The sequence below is a fragment of the Melitaea cinxia genome, chromosome 7 (genome assembly GCF_905220565.1).
Source record: "Melitaea cinxia chromosome 7, ilMelCinx1.1, whole genome shotgun sequence".
NCBI classification, from domain to species: domain Eukaryota; kingdom Metazoa; phylum Arthropoda; class Insecta; order Lepidoptera; family Nymphalidae; genus Melitaea; species Melitaea cinxia.
Genome location: NC_059400.1, coordinates 16,517,945 through 16,539,939, shown reverse-complemented (window position 1 = coordinate 16,539,939; position 21,995 = coordinate 16,517,945). Strand labels below are relative to the sequence as shown.

General features: G+C 36.6%; 2 protein-coding genes across 2 annotated transcripts; one reads left to right on the top strand and one right to left on the bottom strand.

Moving 5' to 3' along the window:
* Positions 1–754: 754 nt before the first annotated feature.
* LOC123655038 (inner nuclear membrane protein Man1-like) lies at positions 755–3,887 on the top strand. Its single transcript, XM_045590885.1, has 2 exons — positions 755–851; positions 937–3,887. Exon 2 carries the CDS (start codon positions 945–947, stop codon positions 3,270–3,272), a length of 2,328 nt encoding a protein of 775 aa, XP_045446841.1. The 5' UTR covers positions 755–851; positions 937–944; the 3' UTR covers positions 3,273–3,887.
* A 5,035-nt stretch (positions 3,888–8,922) lies between these two features.
* On the bottom strand, positions 8,923–21,192 carry LOC123655037 (2-oxoisovalerate dehydrogenase subunit beta, mitochondrial). The gene is made up of 8 exons (XM_045590884.1): positions 21,072–21,192; positions 20,122–20,258; positions 14,188–14,331; positions 12,629–12,784; positions 12,092–12,263; positions 11,184–11,329; positions 10,439–10,525; positions 8,923–9,142 (listed from the first exon to the last, which is right to left on the bottom strand). Exons 1-8 carry the CDS (start codon positions 21,190–21,192, stop codon positions 9,002–9,004), a joined length of 1,104 nt encoding a protein of 367 aa, XP_045446840.1. The 3' UTR covers positions 8,923–9,001.
* Between the last annotated feature and the right edge of the window lie 803 nt (positions 21,193–21,995).

The window sequence follows — 21,995 nt, the reverse complement described above, 5'->3', positions numbered from 1 at the left end:
TGTCTACTTTAAGATTAATCTTAACAATATATTCTCTCTATCTATATATATATATATATATATATATATATATATATATATATATATATATATATATATATATATTCTATCTCTATTAATCTTCACGCTTTTGGCCCATCAATCTATTAAGAATGGATGATATACATATAAAAATTCAAAACATGTAGATATTTTAATATTAAATTTACCTGAAACAATATTCTAAAGATATTATTTAAAGGATTTTAAATTTACCGCGCTTCTCAGCTTTATCAACGACTCAACGTAATACATTGCGTACGCTTAGATATACCTTTTATACTTGATCTATGTGCGTACGCAACTTTTATCAATATTAAAATTATTAAAACTTTTAATTTAAAAGTATTTTTTTTTGCATGGCAGTAAACCTTTGTTTACTATATACAAATACAACAAAATATTTTTTTAAATGTTCAGCATGTAAGGCTTAGATGCTTTGTAAGCACACAAATTATATCATTTTTAACCATTGCCATTGCGAAGTTAAATCATAATCAAGGTAGAAATGTTGTTTATGCCACGAAATAAAGTAATAGATATTGTGTTTGTATAAATAATAAATCACAATCTTGTATAAATGTACAATTGTTTAGCTTGAGACAAGTTTTTTTAATAGCTTATACCTTACAAGCGCAAAAGCCAAGGTATGTAGAGAAAGAGTAGTAAAAAAGTAACAAACTAATAACTAGTTAACTGGCAATACAACATTCTAAACGTAACGACGTTTTTAGCGCGTGCGAGATGACGCGCCGGTGAATTTTTGTTTTTAGAAATTGACGTAATTATTGTGTGCACGCTCTATAAATAAGGTGAAAAAGTTGCTTATTAGTTTTGTAACTTTGTTTTTCGTAAAAAACTTAGCGGTGGTCTAAGGATTGGTTGTTGTTATTGCAGATTTCACAATGGCCGATCAAGTTGATTCAATGTCAGACGCGGAGCTCCGCACCAAACTGGCCGAGCATGGATTCCCTGTAATGCCAATTACAGCATCTACGAGAAAGTTACTCGTAAAAAAGTTAAAAATGGTCTTAGACAACAAAAGCAAGCCGCGAAACAGCGTTGACAGCAAGGTAGAGAGTCGGCGATCACTAGCACGATATTCAAGCGGCGAAGAATCTGACTTAGATTCTACAAACATTACAAAAGAGAGACGTGGTCGAAGGGCTACTACAGGCGGAGCGATGTTACCGCCTGTGTCTAACAAGTCGAGACGGATACCTATAAAGAAAGACTCTCCTGTTAAGCGTGATTCAGATAAAGGATCAGAGTCAGAGGAAGAGAAGGCCCCCGTTCGCACACACGAGGAAGTGGAAACGGTTACAACGCGTCGGGTGACACGTACTTACGCTAATGACCAGGACGACTATGAAACGGGTTCGGACAGTGATGTCGACAGTGACAAGAAAACATCTAGTCCTTTTAGAAGTAGTTCAAGGTCTAGTGACTACATATCCAGCACACTGCCAACAAACGACGCATCTACAAGCCCCAGAAAGTCATCTATTTTCTCTCGGCCGTCTTTGTCGCAAACCAATTATACATCTAATTTATCATCATCCGATCAACTTAATTCAATACGGTCTCGACTTGGTTTAACTTCTTCTATGGCTGATCGACCACCCCTCAGGTCCTACACGTCAAATTATGCTTCTACGACTTATCAACCTTCTACTACTTATCAACCTTCTACTTCCAGTGTGGATGAAATTGAATCTCCCTACTTGAGTAATTTTACACGACGGCTGACGTCTCTGAAGCCTGATCTACCTAAACCACCATCATTTTTGGACCGTGACACAACCAATGGAAGCACAATCCCACGCAGATCATATATCACAGGCGTTTCTAGATCTGACATAGTGGACTATAAGGCAGTAAATGATAAAAAATTCTTGAAGAATAATGTTGTGTCCCTTGCCCTCGTTGCTCTTGTTGCACTTTTTTTTTTTTTCTTATTTTTCGTGTATGTAGTTAAGAAAAATGATATCACATCAGTAGTAGATGACACAAACAGTGTGATACCGATATGTCAACTCAGTCACAATCCATCTCATAGACCCCAAGCTAATTGCGTTCTTGAGGATCAAGTAGGCTTGGCTAAAGATTTGTTGAAATTTATACATCCAAAACTTACCGCTCGGACGGCTGCTTTTAAATGTGGGGAGCCTGGAGCTCAACCTTACTTGACAGAGAAAGAAATTATGGAATTAGCTAGAAAACAAGCAGGACAGGATAACCGTCAGATTAGGGAAGAACTGAATAACTTAGAAGTTTTACTTGTCCATAATCCAAGATGGGGTCTAAATGTTGTACAGCTTCAAACCTCATACGATCAAAAAGTAGAGTACACACCTCTTACATCTACTAATGATATTTTGAACCAACGCTATCAAGGCAGAGTCGCAATAGCTCTTGCCGACCCATCAACTCCTGTTTCATGTCTGTTTATTAATACATTATATTCAGCTGGTTTAACATTAGCCATTCTTGGAATCATATCTGTATTGGTATTGGGTTTGCAAAAACTATACAAATATTATTTAAATTATCAAAAGAAGAAAAGTGAGGAAATTTATTCGATGGTTGAACAAATTATAGATGTGATATCACAAGAAACTGAGGACAGCGGGGAACCCTACATATCTGTGGACCATGTGAGGGATACTCTTATATCTCCTCCAAATAGAGAAAAAATGTATTCTACCTGGGATGCGGCAGTCAAGTTTATTCAGAAGAATGAAAGTAGAGTACGAATGGAGGTTCAGTCGGTAGATGGAGAGGACTGCCGAGTGTGGAGGTGGGTCGCTTCCCACAGCAGTCCTAAACGAAGCACTTCCTGGCAGGGGCAGGCGTTTGAAACTCAGGAAGGTTCCGTGAACAATCTAGCAGTATCTCCAACACCATGTTTGAAAATCCGTCATATGTTTGAAAAGAACGACACTAATCCCAACTTGAGAACTATAATCCAGGACGTTATCCTCGAGAAATGCGATTCTTGTAACATTCTTCATATTGACATTGAGCGTACATCATGCTGTGTTTATGTAAAATGTGCGACCCCTATGGATGCTGGCATTGTTTATAAGAGTCTTCATGGCTGGTGGTATGAGGGACGCCTCATCACAGTTAAATATTTACGTTTGGAGCGTTACATGCAAAGGTTTCCTAACTCCCCATCATCCGGACCATACTTGAAACCGTCCCGTTTGCGGCGAACCTGGGATGAATAAATCCTATATACTACAATTAAAAGTGGTCAGGACATTTTTGGAATATTTATTCCGTACAAAACTACGCCAGTGGTTTCGAATTATTATTTTTTATATCAAAGGATTTTTAAATGCTCATAGCTATTTAGTCAGTCCTTTGGGGTATTTAAGTAAAAAGGTTAAAATCTTCCTAGAATAAATAGATGGCATAATGTCTCTCGTCGGGCTAGACAATTAAGCAACTGCATACTATGTTATCTTTATGCAAGCAGACAGTGTTTATCTTACAATGCAGTTTGCCGCTCATTGAACATGAATCTTTTAACGTTAATAGAATAGAATATACTTTTTGACATTGTAAATAAATGACATCACAAAATTTAACATGTAGTTAAAACTCTAAGTTACTAGAATAAATGGTTTGCATTCGTTACTTGAATTTACTGTTTTGATTTGAGTTGTTTAAAAATTTTAGTTTGTTAGGTAGGTTAAGTTTGTAGGTTTTTCAATTAAATTTTTTATTATTTTCACTTAACATTTGTATGAAACGATGGCACAATATGAAACTGATTTCTTTGATGTATTAATTTTTAATTTAAGTGCTCTTACTAACTTCATTTATCTTCTAGGATTATTTTTTTATGTATTGATTTTTAATTTTAATAAATAATTTAGAAAAAATGTGGTTTTTATTTGGAAGTAATAACAGGAATGTGAATACAATCTTAGTGTTTATGTAAAAACTAATTTCTAATATTTTACATTAGTGAAAAACTTATTTTTTTATCATACAGAATACCACTAGTTAGTGAACCGTAATCTCACGATATGTTGAAATGGTACGGTAGCTAGGTAAAATGCATTAGGGATTTATGATATGAATATTCGCGACAGACTGCGACGGGTTGGGCAGCCCCACGCCCACGTATGAATAAATAAAAGTTTTTTTAGATATTTCCTTCCACTTTAAAATTTGTCGGATTATAATCCTTCAAGATAAAGTCAACTATAGTTGACTTTATCTTGAAGGAAAAGTAAAGTCAGCTGACAACATGGTGGATTATAAGTCAGCTGGCTGTTTTAACATGAAAAAAAATTTTTTTTCAATGTTTAAAAAAATAATTGTGTTTGCTCGTAAACGAAAAAAAAACCGACTTCAATCACATCGACGAGTAATACAACGTAGATCGACGCAAAAATAGTCAAGTAACTACGCGTTATCAAAGATTACTCAAAAAGTTGTAATCAGATCTCAATAAAATTTATATGTGATCACGTGACAAACATCAGCTATCGATTAAATTAAAAATTATCAAAATCGGTACACCCAGTAAAAAGTTATTGCGGATTTTCAAGAAGTTCCCTCGATTTCTCTGGGATCCCATCATCAGATCCTGGTTTCCTTATCATGGTACTAAACTAGGGATATCTTCTTTCCAACAAAAAAAGAATTATCAAAATCGGTACACCCAGTAAAAAGTTATTGTGGATTTTCAAGAGTTTCCCTCGATTTCTCTGGGATCCCATCATTAGATCCTGGTTTCCTTATCATGGTACTAAGCTTGGGATATCTCCTTTGCAACAAAAAAAAGAATTATCAAAATCGGTACATCCAGTAGAAAGTTATGTGGTATAATACAACGTAGGTCGGCGAAAAAAGCGTCAAGTAAAAACGCATTATTAGATATAGCTCGAAAAGTAGTTGTTAGATCTCAAATAAATTTAAATGGGACCAATTGGCACGCACCACCTTTCGATTAAAAGAAAATTTGTCGAAATCGCTCCACCCAGTCAAAAGTTCTGATGTAACATACATTAAAAAAAAAAAAAAAAAATACAGTCGAATTGAGAACCTCCTCCTTTTTTGGAAGTCGGTTAATAAAGTCAGCTGACTCAACATGGTGGATTATAAGTCAGCTGGCTGCTTCAACATGAAAAAAAAATTTTTTTCAATGATTTTCACTCAACTAAAAATAGGTGATAGTTTATATGCTACTGTGAATGAAAAATAATTTTAGATTGCTGTGTCTGGGTGGAAAGCTTGAGAGAGCCTTTAACTTTTAACCTGGAAAGATTAATTGAAGACCCAACACGGAATTGCAGCTGACGGTCGCGAATATTCATAATATAAATCCCTAATATATTTGAAGAATTTTTGATTAGGAGGGATTTAAAAATCTGTCACAGGCTCCCGGACCAAAAGCTACCCAGGCGACCACCTCAGGAGTTCCCTGTATCAGCCTTGCAGTGCCCCATTGTTTTAATTTCTAATTTTATTCTCTGTAATACAATTTAGATCACCTTCGTCTAAAGTAGTCGTTAATTATAACATAACTAGCGGCCCGTGTATAGTGTAGCTTCATAACAATACAAGAATTTCTCAAATCAACGGAGCGGAGTCATCGGAGCCTACTGGCTCCGAAACTAATGAACAAACAAATAATCAAATATTACCTCTTTATAATATTAGTACCTATATATTATTGTTCTAATATAATATACGTTTCAGCCTGTAATATCCCACTACTGGGCATAGGTCTCGGTCTCTTTCTCCATGTAGGAGAAGGATCAGAGCTTAATCCACCACGCTGCTTCAATGCGGGTTGGCGGATATATTCTCACTACTATGAGTAACGATCGCTATCAGGTGTACATGATAACAACCGGGACTGACAGCTTAATGTGCTCTCCGAGGCACGGTGGGGAGATCCACAAGGACTGCACAAACACCCAGACCACGGCAAACACCTGTATAGCTAATACAAATGTTTGTCATGTGCGAGGATCGAACCCGTAACCGCCAGCGCAACAACAAACCATTGCTGTGACCGTTGCGCCAACGCGACGTTTAATATAATTAATAATTATTCGGTTTTTTTCAACCTCCTGATTGCTGCAAACGTAATTACCTTATAAACAAAATTTTTATTAAGTTAGTCTATCAATACAATACTATACAATTTTATTTAGGATTTTCGATAAATATATAAGATCATAATTTAGATTTTCATGCAAGTTATATTAGGAGTGTGTGGAGTTTTTTGTTTTTTCTTTGTAGATAACACAAATCGAATCAGTGGTAAATTTAAATTTACTTAATCATTAATATTCTTTAAGGTTAATATAATTGTAAAATAGAGAATTTTGAGAGAAGACCAGGTTCATTAGTAGTATTGTAACTCATACAAACAGGAATAGGGAAAATAATACAAAAGAATATTGTTTCAAGATTCATTTCTTATATGTAATTGTTAAGCTTTAAGTGCTTATCAACCATTTACCAATACAATATATTTATAAACATTGAAATATGACAAAACACTGATTAATAAACACTATTATAACAGTTGATGTAGAATTTTAAAAAGTATAAAAATAATTACATTACATCTATCATTCATCTATCTTACTGATGATTAATTCGTTTTGATACAAAGTGTTAAGACTTTAGAAAAATATCATATATAACATTATTTTTTCTTGAAATATAACTGTCATCATCATATCAGAATTTAGGAATTAAGGGGGTACTGTTTGGATTTTCTCCCCCCGAAATTCCTCATTATGTAGGTATGTTGCCATGCTCAAATAGAGGGCAGTACAATATAAATATCAAAATTTAAGAAAACTGAGTTAAAAATTATGATTTGTATGGAATTATTTGTTTCATAGGTTAAATAAATAATACTTAGGGCCTTTTTCAGTTGTGGATAACGCTAATTGACGCATGACGATACAATTAGACTTTGACAGCGGGAGGTAGAATAGGCCAGGAGGATCTGCTCAATCAATAAATCTTTAAGATTAATATATGAGAATAGAAATATCTCATGGATATAGTAGAATTCGATGGTAAAAAATATTAATGAATCAAAAACTTTAAAGTGTCGGATGCTATTTATTCGTCAAATAGCGTTATCCACAATTGGTGAAACCAGCCCTTAATTGTGTATAAGAGAAACATAATAGCGTTAAAATTTTACTTTGATAGTGAAAAAAAATTGTAATTTTTCTTGTGTAATTTAAATGTGCAATAGTGTTTAGTAGATAAACAAATTAATAAAAACGGTTACTGCCTTTTACCCAAGCTCGGCAGTAGGGATAAGGGAGGGAGGTAACTAATATTCGAGGATAGGCGCTCATGTTGGAGCAGTAGGTAAGGCGCTGATGTTGGAGCAGTAGTGGAGGCGTTGATGTTGGAGCAGTAGGTAAGGCGCTGATGTTGGGGCAGTAGGGGAGGCGCTGATGTTGGGGCAGTAGGGGAGGCGCTGATGTTGGGGCACTAGGGGAGGCGCTGATGTTGGGGCAGTAGGGGAGGCGCTGATGTTGGGGCACTAGGGGAGGCGCTGATGTTGGGGCAGTAGGGGAGGCGCTGATGTTGGGGCAGTAGGGGAGGCGCTGATGTTGGGGCACTAGGGGAGGCGCTGATGTTGGGGCAGTAGGGGAGGCGCTGATGTTGGGGCAGTAGGGGAGGCGCTGATGTTGGGCCACTAGGGGAGGCGCTGATGTTGGGGCAGTAGGGGAGGCGCTGATGTTGGGGCAGTAGGGGAGGCGCTGATGTTGGGGCACTAGGGGAGGCGCTGATGTTGGGTCAGTAGGGGAGGCGCTGATGTTGGGGCAGTAGGGGAGGCGCTGATGTTGGGGCAGTAGGGGAGGCGCTGATGTTGGGGCAGTAGGGGAGGCGCTGATGTTGGGGCACTAGGGGAGGCGCTGATGTTGGGGCAGTAGGGGAGGCGCTGATGTTGGGGCAGTAGGGGAGGCGCTGATGTTGGGGCAGTAGGGGAGGCGCTGATGTTGGGGCAGTAGGGGAGGCGCTGATGTTGGGGCAGTAGGGGAGGCGCTGATGTTGGGGCAGTAGGGGAGGCGCTGATGTTGGGGCACTAGGGGAGGCGCTGATGTTGGGGCAGTAGGGGAGGCGCTGATGTTGGGGCAGTAGGGGAGGCGCTGATGTTGGGGCACTAGGGGAGGCGCTGATGTTGGGGCAGTAGGGGAGGCGCTGATGTTGGGGCAGTAGGGGAGGCGCTGATGTTGGGCCACTAGGGGAGGCGCTGATGTTGGGGCAGTAGGGGAGGCGCTGATGTTGGGGCAGTAGGGGAGGCGCTGATGTTGGGGCACTAGGGGAGGCGCTGATGTTGGGTCAGTAGGGGAGGCGCTGATGTTGGGGCAGTAGGGGAGGCGCTGATGTTGGGGCAGTAGGGGAGGCGCTGATGTTGGGGCACTAGGGGAGGCGCTGATGTTGGGGCAGTAGGGGAGGCGCTGATGTTGGGGCAGTAGGGGAGGCGCTGATGTTGGGGCACTAGGGGAGGCGCTGATGTTGGGGCACTAGGGGAGGCGCTGATGTTGGGGCAGTAGGGGAGGCGCTGATGTTGGGGCAGTAGGGGAGGCGCTGATGTTGGGCCACTAGGGGAGGCGCTGATGTTGGGGCAGTAGGGGAGGCGCTGATGTTGGGGCAGTAGGGGAGGCGCTGATGTTGGGGCACTAGGGGAGGCGCTGATGTTGGGTCAGTAGGGGAGGCGCTGATGTTGGGGCAGTAGGGGAGGCGCTGATGTTGGGGCAGTAGGGGAGGCGCTGATGTTGGGGCACTAGGAGAGGCGCTGATGTTGGGGCAGTAGGGGAGGCGCTGATGTTGGGGCAGTAGGGGAGGCGCTGATGTTGGGGCACTAGGGGAGGCGCTGATGTTGGGGCAGTAGGGGAGGCGCTGATGTTGGGGCAGTAGGGGAGGCGCTGATGTTGGGGCAGTAGGGGAGGCGCTAATATTTGAGCAGTTGCGAGATGTAGTCGAAGCAGCGCCAGCGGCCGGGCAGGTAGAAGGGCTCGAACACGTGCGGGAAGGGCGCGTCCCAGCCCGCCGCACGCTGCACTGGGGCCTCGAGGTGCAGGAAGCACTCGGCCTGCGGGGGCGGTTCGAAGAATAAGATATATATAAATAAGAAACAATCGTTTATTTCTTTCCATATTAGTAGTTAGTGGATTTGACGCTCCATACAAAACATTAATAGTCCAACGAATCTGATTATATCAAATGGCTGATTGCAGATAGATAAAAATATATTTCCATACAAAATAGCTTAAACAGTAGTATATGAAGCCTCCTAATAAGCACATCATGCTTGTATTAGGGACATCGCTCTTCCAATGATAAATATACACAATAACATTTTTGATTAGTGCTGTGGGTTCGATTCCCGCCTGAGTCTGGGAGTAATTATATATATTTACTAGCTGACCCAGCCACGCATTGCTGTGGTTCAGTAATTATAATTTATTAAAATATATATAAATTCTATATTCAAACGCGCCATATATAATCTAGATATAGAAATGCAGCGCCATCTACCAGATATCTGTGCAATTTAGATGCCGAGCCGACATCTATTAAGATTTTATAGAAGTAACCGATATTAACACACTAAAGTCGTATAATAAATATTTAATTTGCAATAACCAATATTGAAATCAATAATTGAGATAAAAACTAGCCTATCTCCCAAGTTGGACCAAATTACAGATGCTTACAAAATTTGATAAAAATTGGTTCAGTAGTTTCGGAGTTTATCGCCAACATAGCATAGCTATATCAACCCGCTGTTACCTGTAACACAAGCGTCAAGTTGATTACCTTGATAATGACTAATTTTATTCACTTTCAACTTTAAAATAACTTATTTCATTGGTTTTAAATACCATATGATCATGGTTTTGTTGACAGTTTTGATATGAAACCTTACAAAAATTAGTATAAATGCAAATGTCTTTAGTGGTATAAAATTAGTGAAGAAATATACTTATTTTCACAGCATTATTAGTCTAAGATCTGGCTTAAGAAATATATACTCTCATGTGTCTAATGAAAATGATCCAGTACATGTGCAAGATAATACACATATCGACGTATATCTGATAAGTTGCCTAATGAATCACATCCAGACAACGGCAATCAATTAATAAAGTTATTAAATTAAAGAAGTGAGTTGGTTCTGGATAAACCGTCCTTTCATTGTAAATTATAACCGTGCTTGCGCGCTCACTGGACATTCCATAAGCCAGATCTCGTACTATATTTATGACCAGAAAGATTTATAGATGTATAAAATTAATGATTAGATGAGAGAGATAGATTAGATATTATAATAAAGTAATAAATAGATCTACATATCTATAAATATTAAAGCTAGTTGTGAGGTCACCTGTATGGCAGCGGCTAGTTCGGCCCCGAATCCGCAAGTGAGTGGTGCTTCATGTGCTATCAGACAGCGGCCTGTTTTCTTCACCGACTGTAACGATAATAAAACAATATGTAATAATAATAATTGTACACCAGATAAAAAAAAAATATAAAACAAATAAAGTAAAAAATTCGGCCTTATTTCATAGATATTTTTTTTCTAGGCAACCTTTGGATTTAAACTGAAAAAAAACAAACGAGTGTGCTTTAGACCACACGACTGAAGTAAAACTTCTGCACAATAGGCCTCCACTGTGTCTTAGATATACGAAACGTAACTCTTTTTATCACACTTTTCATAAAGCCTTGGTCACGCATTTACCAGCTTACTTTCCAAGTTAAGCGTGGGTAAAGAATTTTTATTTCAAAGTTTTGTTCAGACTAAAAAAAATCAGATTTATGAATTTATCACCCCCCCCCCCACTTATTTCCCACATTTTTTTTTATAATAGGTGAGTCGTTTTTTTTCTATACTTAAGAACAATACAATCATTTATGTACAAAATACTGAAGGTGAGGTAAAACAGTGAAAAAAAAATGACAAAGAAAAAGTTGCATACTAGTTGAAATTTGTAAGAATTTATTTTTTGTCGGAAAGGTCTAGTGGAGCCACTATATTGTGGACGCCCCGGGGCTGTATTTTTGGATTCCATTAAATCAACCCCTGCCCTCCGTATTTTAAACAGTCGTAGCAGTACAGTGCTCACATTAAAAACAGTCTCCTGGTCCCACGGCAGGATAGACATGAGATCGATGACCTCGCAGCTGGCTCCCAACTTATCCTGGACCATTTGGGCCACTTCCAACAATACATGAACCTGTGTCCCCCAGCCTATCAGTGTCGCCGCGTCGCCTGGAACATTGTCATCACCATCAATAATATCATTACAGTAACCGCTACGCTTTAATCTTAAAGACACAATATTACTTGTAAAAGCGTGGACCTATTTCGTTGTGAACAAAAACTTTTTTACAATGCCATAACTATTGATAGTATTATTTTACTAGTGTTGTTATTTCAAAGGATATTTTATCGGAGATACAATTGGTGTATTGAAGACTCACGCAATCATGAAGCGAAATAAATATGTATACAGGACGTTGTGTGAGCAACTACACGTTTATCCTAAAGATGGTGTTCTAAAATTTATATAATTATTCTTCTTAATTAATTAATTATAGGACGTATCCTGGGTGGTTTCAACGGCGTTTAGTTTAATTTTTTATAGGATTTATTAAGATTTTTTATCACTGCTCAAGTTTATACAACATATTTTATTGGCAGTGATCACTAGTGACTGTAGAAAAATATATTTAATTATATTATAATATAATACTGCAAATCGGTGGTGAGTAAATGTTTTCTAAATTTAATTACTGGCTATATTTTACTCATTAACTTTTTACTCCCTGAAGCATAATTAACCTATTACTTGTTTCATATGTAAGTACCGTTTTTATATTGTCTATATCAGCAGTTACCCGATCTTTTGTTTTTCAAAATGGCGGTTCCTCGATTTGTTAACGTTTCAACGACAGTATAAATAAACGCTATAGGTACCGTATACTCGCTGTTTTTTTATCAATTACGATTTTTTAATCAAAGTCAACGTACCCTGTCGCAAAACCTGTGCCTTTCCAATGGGTAGTGTGAAGTTATCCACTGGTACATCTTCAGTAGCGGAACGGTACAGAATCTTGGGCTCCAGGAATATACACGGGTCCCTGTCTTGTATACACGATAGTAATAACCCCTTTGCTGTTATTGGTCCTCTTGGTACTACCACCTGGAAATATTCCAATAATATATTAAATATACAACAAATTATTACATTTTAAAATGAAATATTCGTTTCCATTTTTTAAGTTTTAACTTGTCAATAATGAGAGAATCTGCTAAACTGGTTTTGATGACACATTGATTAACAAATAGCTGATATTTTAAGGTGTGGCTAAAGCTTTACTTTGGGAAATGACTTACATATTGTGGGAAATATAGAATTTGAACAAATTCAATTCACACCAACAATATAAGTGTGGATACACCACAATTTATTTATCATATATGAATACATATATGTATTCATATACGAATGTGTTCGTGTGTGTGTGTGTGTGTTTTGTTATTAAAAAAACTGAAATACTATAATACTTTTAAGCCAGGCGCGTGTGCGAAGAAAGCTTCAGGGCTCTGTGAGTGATACAGGCCCCCGTGGCCGACCGCTCCACACGGACTCCTAACAGTGAGGGCCCCGCATTCAAACTGACCCCCTGAGCGGTAGCGGGCCTTCGCTGCCTCATTCACTAGCTACACGTTAAAAAGATAATGATAATATTAATAAAATAAACACTTTATGTTTAACAGTACCCTGTGGTTGCAGCTGCAGATATACAGGAAAAGCGACTCACGATAAACAGTCCCTTGTGGGATGTAGCTGCATATTTACAGAAAATAATAAAAAAGTGCCATAGTCGCCTGTAGCTAACTCACATTGTACAGAAACAATAAATAGTCAAATAAACGCCTCTTGATATACTGTACCCTGTGGGGTGCAGTTGCAAATATACATAAAATAATAAATAAGAGTCTCATATTAACAGTTACAATTATTTAATGCAGTAGTAAAATATCTCACAGATTAAACATATATTTGATAAACTATACCAGAACCTAAACATTAAAAACCTCCAATATTTTAATATTATAATGGCTTTAATATAATATTTACAAAACATATAATATCCATATTATTAATCTGCTTGATATTTGAAAGGATTTATTTATTTTTATTTATTTACACTTTTTGCACACCAACACAAAAGTAACATAAGTTTAATTAAGTAAAAAAAATAAATAAAAAATAAATTTGGATTAGTTGCAACAGGCAGCCTTATCGCTAAAGCAGCGATAGGTAACATGATATTGAGCATTATTTTCATCCCAAATTAAACTTGCCAAGCCATTTTTACCCAGCAATGGGAAAGTTACAGACTGTAACTGCGCAATACAGAATAGAAAACTAACCGATTTTTTCAATAAAATAGTACTAGTCTTTCTTTTTTTTCGATCACAATCGATTCACCCTGTAACATCTCACTTCTGGTCATTGAAAATAAAAATAAATAAATAAATATTTACAACATACACACACCGTCGTCTGTTCCTAAAGTAAGCAACTTAATGCTTGTGTTATAGGTAACAGTCGACTGGTATAGCTACATTTTTTTTTCGAAAAACATAGATATAAATAATACTTATACAAATAAATACTTCCGGAGCAGAAAGCAGGATAACTACAAACTGGGCCAACGGACTAAAATAAAAAAAATTACTTTATTCAAATAGGCTTCAAAAGTACTTTCGAATCGTCATTTTACAAATTAAAATTTTGAAAGTTATTATTATTTTTAAAAGTAAAGTTACCGTGATTCTGTAGAGAAGAATTGGCATGAAACTTGGCAGTTACTCTTTTGAAAACAATATATAAACTGTGTTTCAGAACAAAACTAACAATATCTTGCATGAAATACAACGTCGCTAAGTCCACACATCTTTACCAACTATGGAAGCCTGCACCGAATCGCGGCTTTATCTATTAATTTCTTTTTAATAAACACTTTAAATTAATGTAGGAGAAAGAGGCCTCTTGTGATATAAAACTGTTACAAATATAGCAGTTTAATAGTTAGAAAAAAGGAAATAAGACTAACTTGATCAAATGCAGGGAAAATATAATCGGCAAATTGTATCTCTGCAATTGCTGTAGCACCGGCTGTAGCCATTCCGATACCGAACCCAGCGATACCTTGTTCACAGAGTGGAGTGTTAAACACCCTGTCATTGCCATATTTTTCCTGAAAATTTACATATTAACTACTTTTAAAATGTGATTTATTTACTGATAAAAAGAAATACAGTATAGTGTAGTAGGTTTTTTTTATTATAAAATGCTCTATCTATGCCTATATTCTAAGTATACAGTTATAACAGTTGACTACTAAAATTTGTGTACAGTAATGAAAATGGAAATTGTTTAATTACTTTTGGTTTGAGGGTAGGTGAGAGTCAACACGTGCTATTGTATCTTTCCTATTATTTGGTGGAAATTTTTGTGTTTATTGTTGAATTTTGTATACTGTGGCGGTTTGTTTTGAATAGTAGTGCTGTTTTTATTTTATGTAATAAGTGGTAGTCCCTAATATGGAGTGGGACGCTTCACCTCCTCCTGATGGGAGAGGTGGCGGCGTTGGCGGCAATAAAAGGCACTTGTCAATGGATCCTGTTCCTGAAAGTGTAAAGAAAGCCTCTCCTCCGTCTGCCTCTGTGCTAGACACTTATACTGATCCAGATTTCACAGGTAATAAAGTTGCTTATAATCAGGATGATAAAGGTCCCTTTTCTGTTCATATTTCTAAATTGGAATCTGTGCAAAAATCTGGTCCATCCATTCGCCTTCTCAATTTCGCACAGTTCCTTTATAAGAACTCCACAAATGGAATTGTTAACGGAGGCATTAAAAACCTAGGCAGAAATAGGATTTCTGTAGATTTTTTGTCGGCTGATCTAGCAAATTTATTTATCCATAATACTATTCTATCCGCAAATAACTACGAGGCTTCTATCCCACAATATCAAGTCACGAGGATTGGCGTGGTCCGCTCTGTCCCCATTGAATGGTCTTTATCAGATATGGTTGAGGGAATGGAATACCCTCATAACTGCGGTAAAGTCATCAAAGCTCGTCGCCTAAATAAAAAAAGAATTACCGATGGAAAACCTGAGTGGATACCTACTACTACAGTTGCCCTAACCTTTCTTGGACAGAATTTACCTGAGAGAGTTTTTTGTTTTCACGCATCCCTTCGTGTTTCTTTGTACCAATTACCGATCATCCAATGCTTTGCTTGTTGCCGTTTCGGTCACACTAAGGGCCAGTGCCGTTCCACCCCCCGATGCTACAAATGTGCCCAACCTCACTCTGGCGAAACCTGCTCTGTCTCAGATGAAAATGTCTCTTGTCTTTTCTGCAGAGGCAATCATAAGGCTACAGAATCTTCAAAGTGTCCGGAGCATGAAAGGCAAAAGCAGATTAAACTAATTATGACCAAAGAGAGTATTGGTTACACAGAGGCTTCATCGCGTGTCCCTCATCTGCCCCGGCTATCCTATGCTGCAGCTTCTCAAGCGTCGCCTAGGCTAGAGCCCTCTCCTCAAGTCACTTACCGATCCCAAAGCTCTCCTACAGATCCTTCTCCTCAAATCACTCACCAATCCCAAAGCTCTCCTACCATTCCCTCTACCTCCTACCGTAAAACGGTGTTCAGTACTCCTCGTCCTAGTACCCCTTTGCGCCCCTCTTATGATGTTTATGCTCTTTCCTCCCTCACCAACTCTCCTAAATCTACCATGCCTAACGGTTGTGCTTTTCCTAATCCCCAAATGATTGAGCCGACCCCAAATTTAACTCCTAACGATAATTTAATTGAGATTTTGGTCTGCGCTCTTGTCAACATGATCTCTAAGTTTGGAGACGCTTTACCGAACAATGTCCTAAGTTTATTGCAAACTTTTATATCTACTTTAGTAAAAAATGCTGGGTCGCACGATCAATTTCAATGGAATGGATTCAATGGAATTGTAGAAGTATTCGAAATAAAAAACATGAATTAATTTATTTAATCAATAAATATAAACCTGCAATATTTGCTCTTTCAGAATCTAGGCTTCAGCCTCGTTCTATATTTAGAGTACCTGGCTACTTGTGCTTACGTGATGACAGAGATGATGGCTACGGAGGGTCCGCTCTTCTGATTGATAGAACTGTTACCTTCTCGCAAATTCATATCCCTTACCATGGTCCTGGTTTTCAAATAATTGGTGCAAAAATATTTAATGTATTATTGTTTTCAATCTATTTACCACACCCTAGTTCAGCATTAATTTCAGAATTAAACAATATCTTATCCACATTTTCGTCTCCTCTTGTCATCTTAGGAGATTTTAATGTTCATCACACACTAACTCTGTGTGTGTGTGTGTGTGTCTAACCTCTGCAGCTGATGAATCAATTCCACTTAAAAATTCTTTTCTAGATAAAATACCTTCGCCCCCATGGTGGGACTCTGAATGCACAGATAGTATTCGGAAACGCAAGGCTGCTGAGGTTACCTATCTTTCTGATTTATCGATGATTAATTACCTAAATTTACAGAAAACAACTGCTAAGACTAAGCGCTTACTCTCAAAGAAAAAGTCTAGTGGGTGGCGTAACTTCTGCGAGTCTTTGTCACCGCGAGCTCCTGCCTCGCTTGTGTGGAGAAAAATAAAATCTTTCAGACAAATTTTTCAGGATGACCGTATCGTCTCTTCTAACGATTCCTCTTACTGGTTGCCTAACTTTGTTAATAATCTAGCTCCTCCCTATGTTCCTTCTGAAAACATTTTTTTATGTCTTCCCTCTTGCATGACTTCCGAAAGATTCAACGATTCCTTCTCTTTAAACGAACTACTTTCTGCCCTTGATGGACTTAAGGATTCTTCGCCTGGGATCGATGGTATCCCATACTCCTTTATTATGAAATCCCCCACTTCTGTTAAACTATATCTGCTTGATATCTATAATTTAATCTATAGCTCCGGAATTGTCCCTGATTCGTGGAAAACTCATATTATCATTCCTATCCTAAAACCCAATAAAGACCCCAGGAATCCTTCTTCATATAGACCAATTGCTCTTTCATCTGTTATGACTAAAATTATGGAACACCTTATTAAAAATAGATTAGAGTGGCTTATAGAGAGTCGAGGCCTATTGTCTAAATATCAATTTGGCTTTAGGAAGGGGAAGGTGCTCTTTAGATAGCCTCAGCATCTTTACCACCGATGTTTGGCGTGCCCTTAGCTCTGGGAAACATGTTATTGGCGCCTTCCTTGATATCTCATCTGCATACGATAACGTTGAGCTCAGTATTCTCCGTCCGAAAATGTTTAACTTAAACTTGCCGATGAAAATGATCAATATTGTTTTTAATCTTTACTCTGCCCGATACATCACGGTTCGCGTCCAAGGTTTATTACTTCCAAAAAGAATAGTCTGGAAAGGGCTTCCTCAGGGCTCCGTTCTGAGCCCCCTTTTGTACAATTTGTATACTTACGACCTTGACAAATCGGTCCTCTGTTTTTGCAATATGCTGATGACATTGCTCTTTATTCTTGTTCTTCCACTTTTTCCGAGGGCACTTCTAGACTTAATTCTGCCCTGTACTACTTAAATAATTGGTTAACTGATCATGGTCTTACCTTGTCTGTCCCAAAATGCTCTGGCATCGTTTTCACTCGAAAACGCTCTGTCCCAGATAGCGTGTCTCTTCACATCAATAGCCAACCTATTGCCATTCAGAATCACGTAAAATTTTTGGGAGTCATACTGGACTCCAAAATGTCGGGCGTTCAACATCTAAATTATATTTCTAACAAATGTGAAAAAAATATTAATATTCTAAGATCTCTCTCGGGCGTTAGATGGGGATCGCACCCTTATTCGCAGAAGTTGTTGTACAATGCGATTATACGTAGCCATTTTGACTATGCAAGTTTCGTTTTGGAACCATGTAATAAGGTTGCTCTCTCATATTGGACTAGATTACAAGTGAAATGCCTACGAATTATAGCTGGAGCAATGAAAATGTCTCCTACTAATGCCCTTCAAGTGGAATTGGTTGATCCTCCTTTACATCTTCGCAGACAGTTCTTATGTGACAGGTTCCTTGTTAATGCCGTACAAAACTTTTCTCACCCTTTAATTAATAAACTCCATGATCTCAATCAGCTTATTAATAATTCAAATTTTTGGACCTATAAAGATAAACCTCCCCTTACTAAATCTTTTCTTAAAATCAACATCAATAGTATATATCAGTTTGACAAAAATCCACTATTCACGTATAGCTACGATTCCTTGATATATCAACCTAGAATTATCTTGAACCTAGGAATTACTAAAGAATCAGCTGGTGCCGCACTTGAGTTTAATAGAATAATCGATTCGGACTGGTCAGAATGGTTACATTTCTTCACTGACTCATCTAAAATTAACCCCGAGTTAAACGTTGGTTCTGCTGTCTGGATTCCTAAATACAATATTATCTTGAATTACAAACTGCCTCCTCTCTCCTCAACTTTCTCAGGTGAATGTATTGCCATTTTGGAAGCTGTCTTGTATATTGAATCTCATGGTCTTAATAAATCTGTAGTATTCACTGACTCTCGAAGCTGCCTCCAGGATTTATTGAAAAGTCCATTTCATGCTAAAAATAATCTTCCCATTACTCTAAAGATAAAAGAAACACTGTTCAAATGTCATCAGTCGAATATTGAAGTAGCGCTTGCTTGGATACCGAGTCACAGCGGTATAACAGGTAATGAGATGGCAGACATATGTGCAAAAGACGCGATTCACCTAGGCTGCGATAAATATAATAAATGCTTTACCCGAGACTTTAGAAGTTTGGCTAAACAATGCCTGGATAATTCTTGGGATAGATTATGGCAATCTTCAAGACTAGTTACAGGTAAATATTATGGCAATATCCAGCCGTGTATCACTACCAAGCCATGGTTTTTTAAATACTCCGACCTAGGTAAAATTACTACGTCGATAATTATTCATATACGATTGGGTTTCTCCTGCACACCTGTGTTCTTAGCTAAGTTACGCATTCGTGATAAATCCTTATGTGAATGTGGCTTGGAGGAAGGATCTCTCGATCATTTATTTTTTAATTGTCTGAAATTAACTGTATCACTATATGATATGCTTCCCAAAAACATTCCGCGGCCGGTTAATGTTTGTTTATCTTCTAACTTTAGTGCCATCTTCTTTTTGTGTTGTCTTAACTAAGTTTATTAGAACCAATGATATAAAATTATAATTTACCAATAAATTAAAGTTAAATAGTCATGTCAAATATTTTCAACTAACTGCAGTTTAAGCGGCTTATCCCACTATTGTACTGTCAAAAACGGACCATTTCCGGACTTATACACTTTCAGTAGGTACTTGTCATTGGCAAAATCATCGGCGAAAAGCTGATGGAGCCATAGTCTTTAAAGAAGAAGAAGAAGTAATTACTTTTAAAATGTCATTTATTTCCTGATAAGCATAACTAGAGCATAGAATAAATATATTTTTATAAAATACTTTCCTTTTATTGTTCATATTCTAGCTATACAATAGCTGTCTCAAGTTCTTTGATTATTTATGGTTGTTTTATTTATGGGTAATTTAACCTTTTTGTTTTATACATTGTGTAGAACATATAAAAACAAATAAAATAAAGTATGCTATTATTAAATACTAACAAAAATTGGAAATTTATAACAACACAAACTCATAATCCTAAACTAAATACATATATTCAAAAATATATTTTTATGTTATTTATAGAAAAGTTTGGAATTTAAGTTATCAAAAAAAAAAAAAAAATGTTATAACTAATGTAGATATTAGAAAGTTAGAAAATTTGCAATTTTGTATCCAAGAACCAAATACTTTTATACAAAAAGTACAAATATCTAGTGTAAACTAACTATTCCTCAGTATTCTTTAATAAAAGATGTAAAACATTGAACATTGTAAATTGTACCTGTAATCCTAAAGCACACCTGAAGACACCACCGAAAGCCACGTCTTCACCAAACACCACAGCCGTAGGGTCATTCTTGAGTGTCAAATCCATGGCATTGTTTATAGCCTGCATCATATTCATTTTCGAATATTCTCCTGAATAAAAAATAAATAAATGATAAGTGGTGTCTCACACTCAATGAAGAATAAATCTTAATGGATTATCCTATGGATGCCGGAGGTCTGGAAACATACCACAACTATGTACCTATAGTTATATATGAAAAATGTAATTTGATATTAAAACCTCTGACATATACATACATAAACTTCATCTAATGTTTTATCTATTCAAATATATATATAAAAGGAATGATTTGTTACTTGTAATTAATAAACTAAACAAACTTATTTCTAAGAATTTTTTGAAACTAAAAAAAAGAAAAAAGAAAAATAATCTATACTAACATCACGCAGTTACCTATAAGCTAGTTTTTGCATAGTAGCTAAATGTAAGCTTATGGAGAAACCACATGCAACATAAGTACTTAAGTTGTAAATTTTAATTAATTGTTCACATCCCATAATTATATTACAAAAAAATAAATAAATAATTATAAATAAAAATCAAACAATCATCTGTAAAATCCTTTATTACCTATTGAGAAAAATTATGTTTACCTTATAAAGTAACCCCTAAGTATTATAAGTAACCGATAAGATATTTTAAATATTTCTAATATAAAGAAGCAAAATTATCTTTTGTTATTAATTGAGCTTACAAATATTAGTATTCTGAGTAGATTTCTAATCACAGTAATTGTTTGGTAGTTATAAGCAGTTCTACAAATTGTTAGAGAAATAAATTAAAGAAGATTGTATTGAACTATAGGATTGCTAAATTAAAGTATCCTTACTATGAAAACTGTTTATCAAATTTATTTATTCAATTTAGTTCCCGTTACTTACCTTCCACTGGTTTTTCATTGTCCGGAAAATATGTAAAATGAGATGAAAGCCTTTTTGTCCCATTGTTAACACGTTTAAATAATTTGTTGAGATTCAAAACTCTTTGAGTTAGACTAGCCATATCGCTACGTAACGCCCGTAGGACTGTAACTTACTGTAAGGAATAAATTCAATATTATGTCTTATCTGCAATTGTAATTAGTGAACTTGATAATTTGTGATAACGTATGACGAAAGAATCGGGATTTTAACGCTATAAAAACATTGGTTTTTAATTATTTTTCAAATATAATATGTAAAAGTTTATGAACGTCTTTTAGAATGAAAATTACTATTCTGAATAAGAATATTTATAATATTGCGAAATGGTGAATACCTAAATACATTATGATATATAGCATAATTTTTTTTTTATAGTAATTATTCTTTACGCTCTTATGTTGTGTATGTTATCTATATATTTATATAGATAACATAATCTTTAATTACAAAAAACATTGACGTTGACGTTTTTGACTTGTACATTTCATTTTACGGAGTAAAACTACACGACTGTGATAAAGTTAAACATTTTTGGTACAGTTTATTTCAATTAATTTATTTGCTACTCTTGTTGTATACAATAGTCTTTTATACATAAAATTGTTATGAAAAAGCTATAATAGAAAATGGGTACAAAATCCTTCCTCGAATATTATAACTTTTCTATACTCCCATACAAAAGATTTGTGATAATACTTAAAAGTCAATTTGAACTTTAATACCATACGATAAAGTTTGTGTTAGGCGATACTAAGTTCGCCGGGTCAGCTAGTTATATTTAATTTTCTCTTTCGCAAAAAAATATTGGTCAGATTGTAACGAAATTGGTTATTATAATAAGTGGAGATCAAAAACACTCAATTAGACTTTGTTCAATGAGAT

Excerpts from the sequence above, each read along its gene's own strand:
- LOC123655038 (XM_045590885.1), top strand. The coding sequence starts at position 945 with ATGGCCGATCAAGTTGATTCAATGTCAGACGCGGAGCTCCGCACCAAA.
- LOC123655037 (XM_045590884.1), bottom strand. The coding sequence starts at position 21,192 with ATGGCTAGTCTAACTCAAAGAGTTTTGAATCTCAACAAATTATTTAAA. Across the intron at positions 10,526-11,183 it reads ACCAGGAGACTGTTTTTAAT|TCGGTGAAGAAAACAGGCCG; the intron begins GTGAGCACTGTA and ends TTATCGTTACAG. Across the intron at positions 9,143-10,438 it reads AACTAGCCGCTGCCATACAG|GCCGAGTGCTTCCTGCACCT; the intron begins GTGACCTCACAA and ends CCGCCCCCGCAG.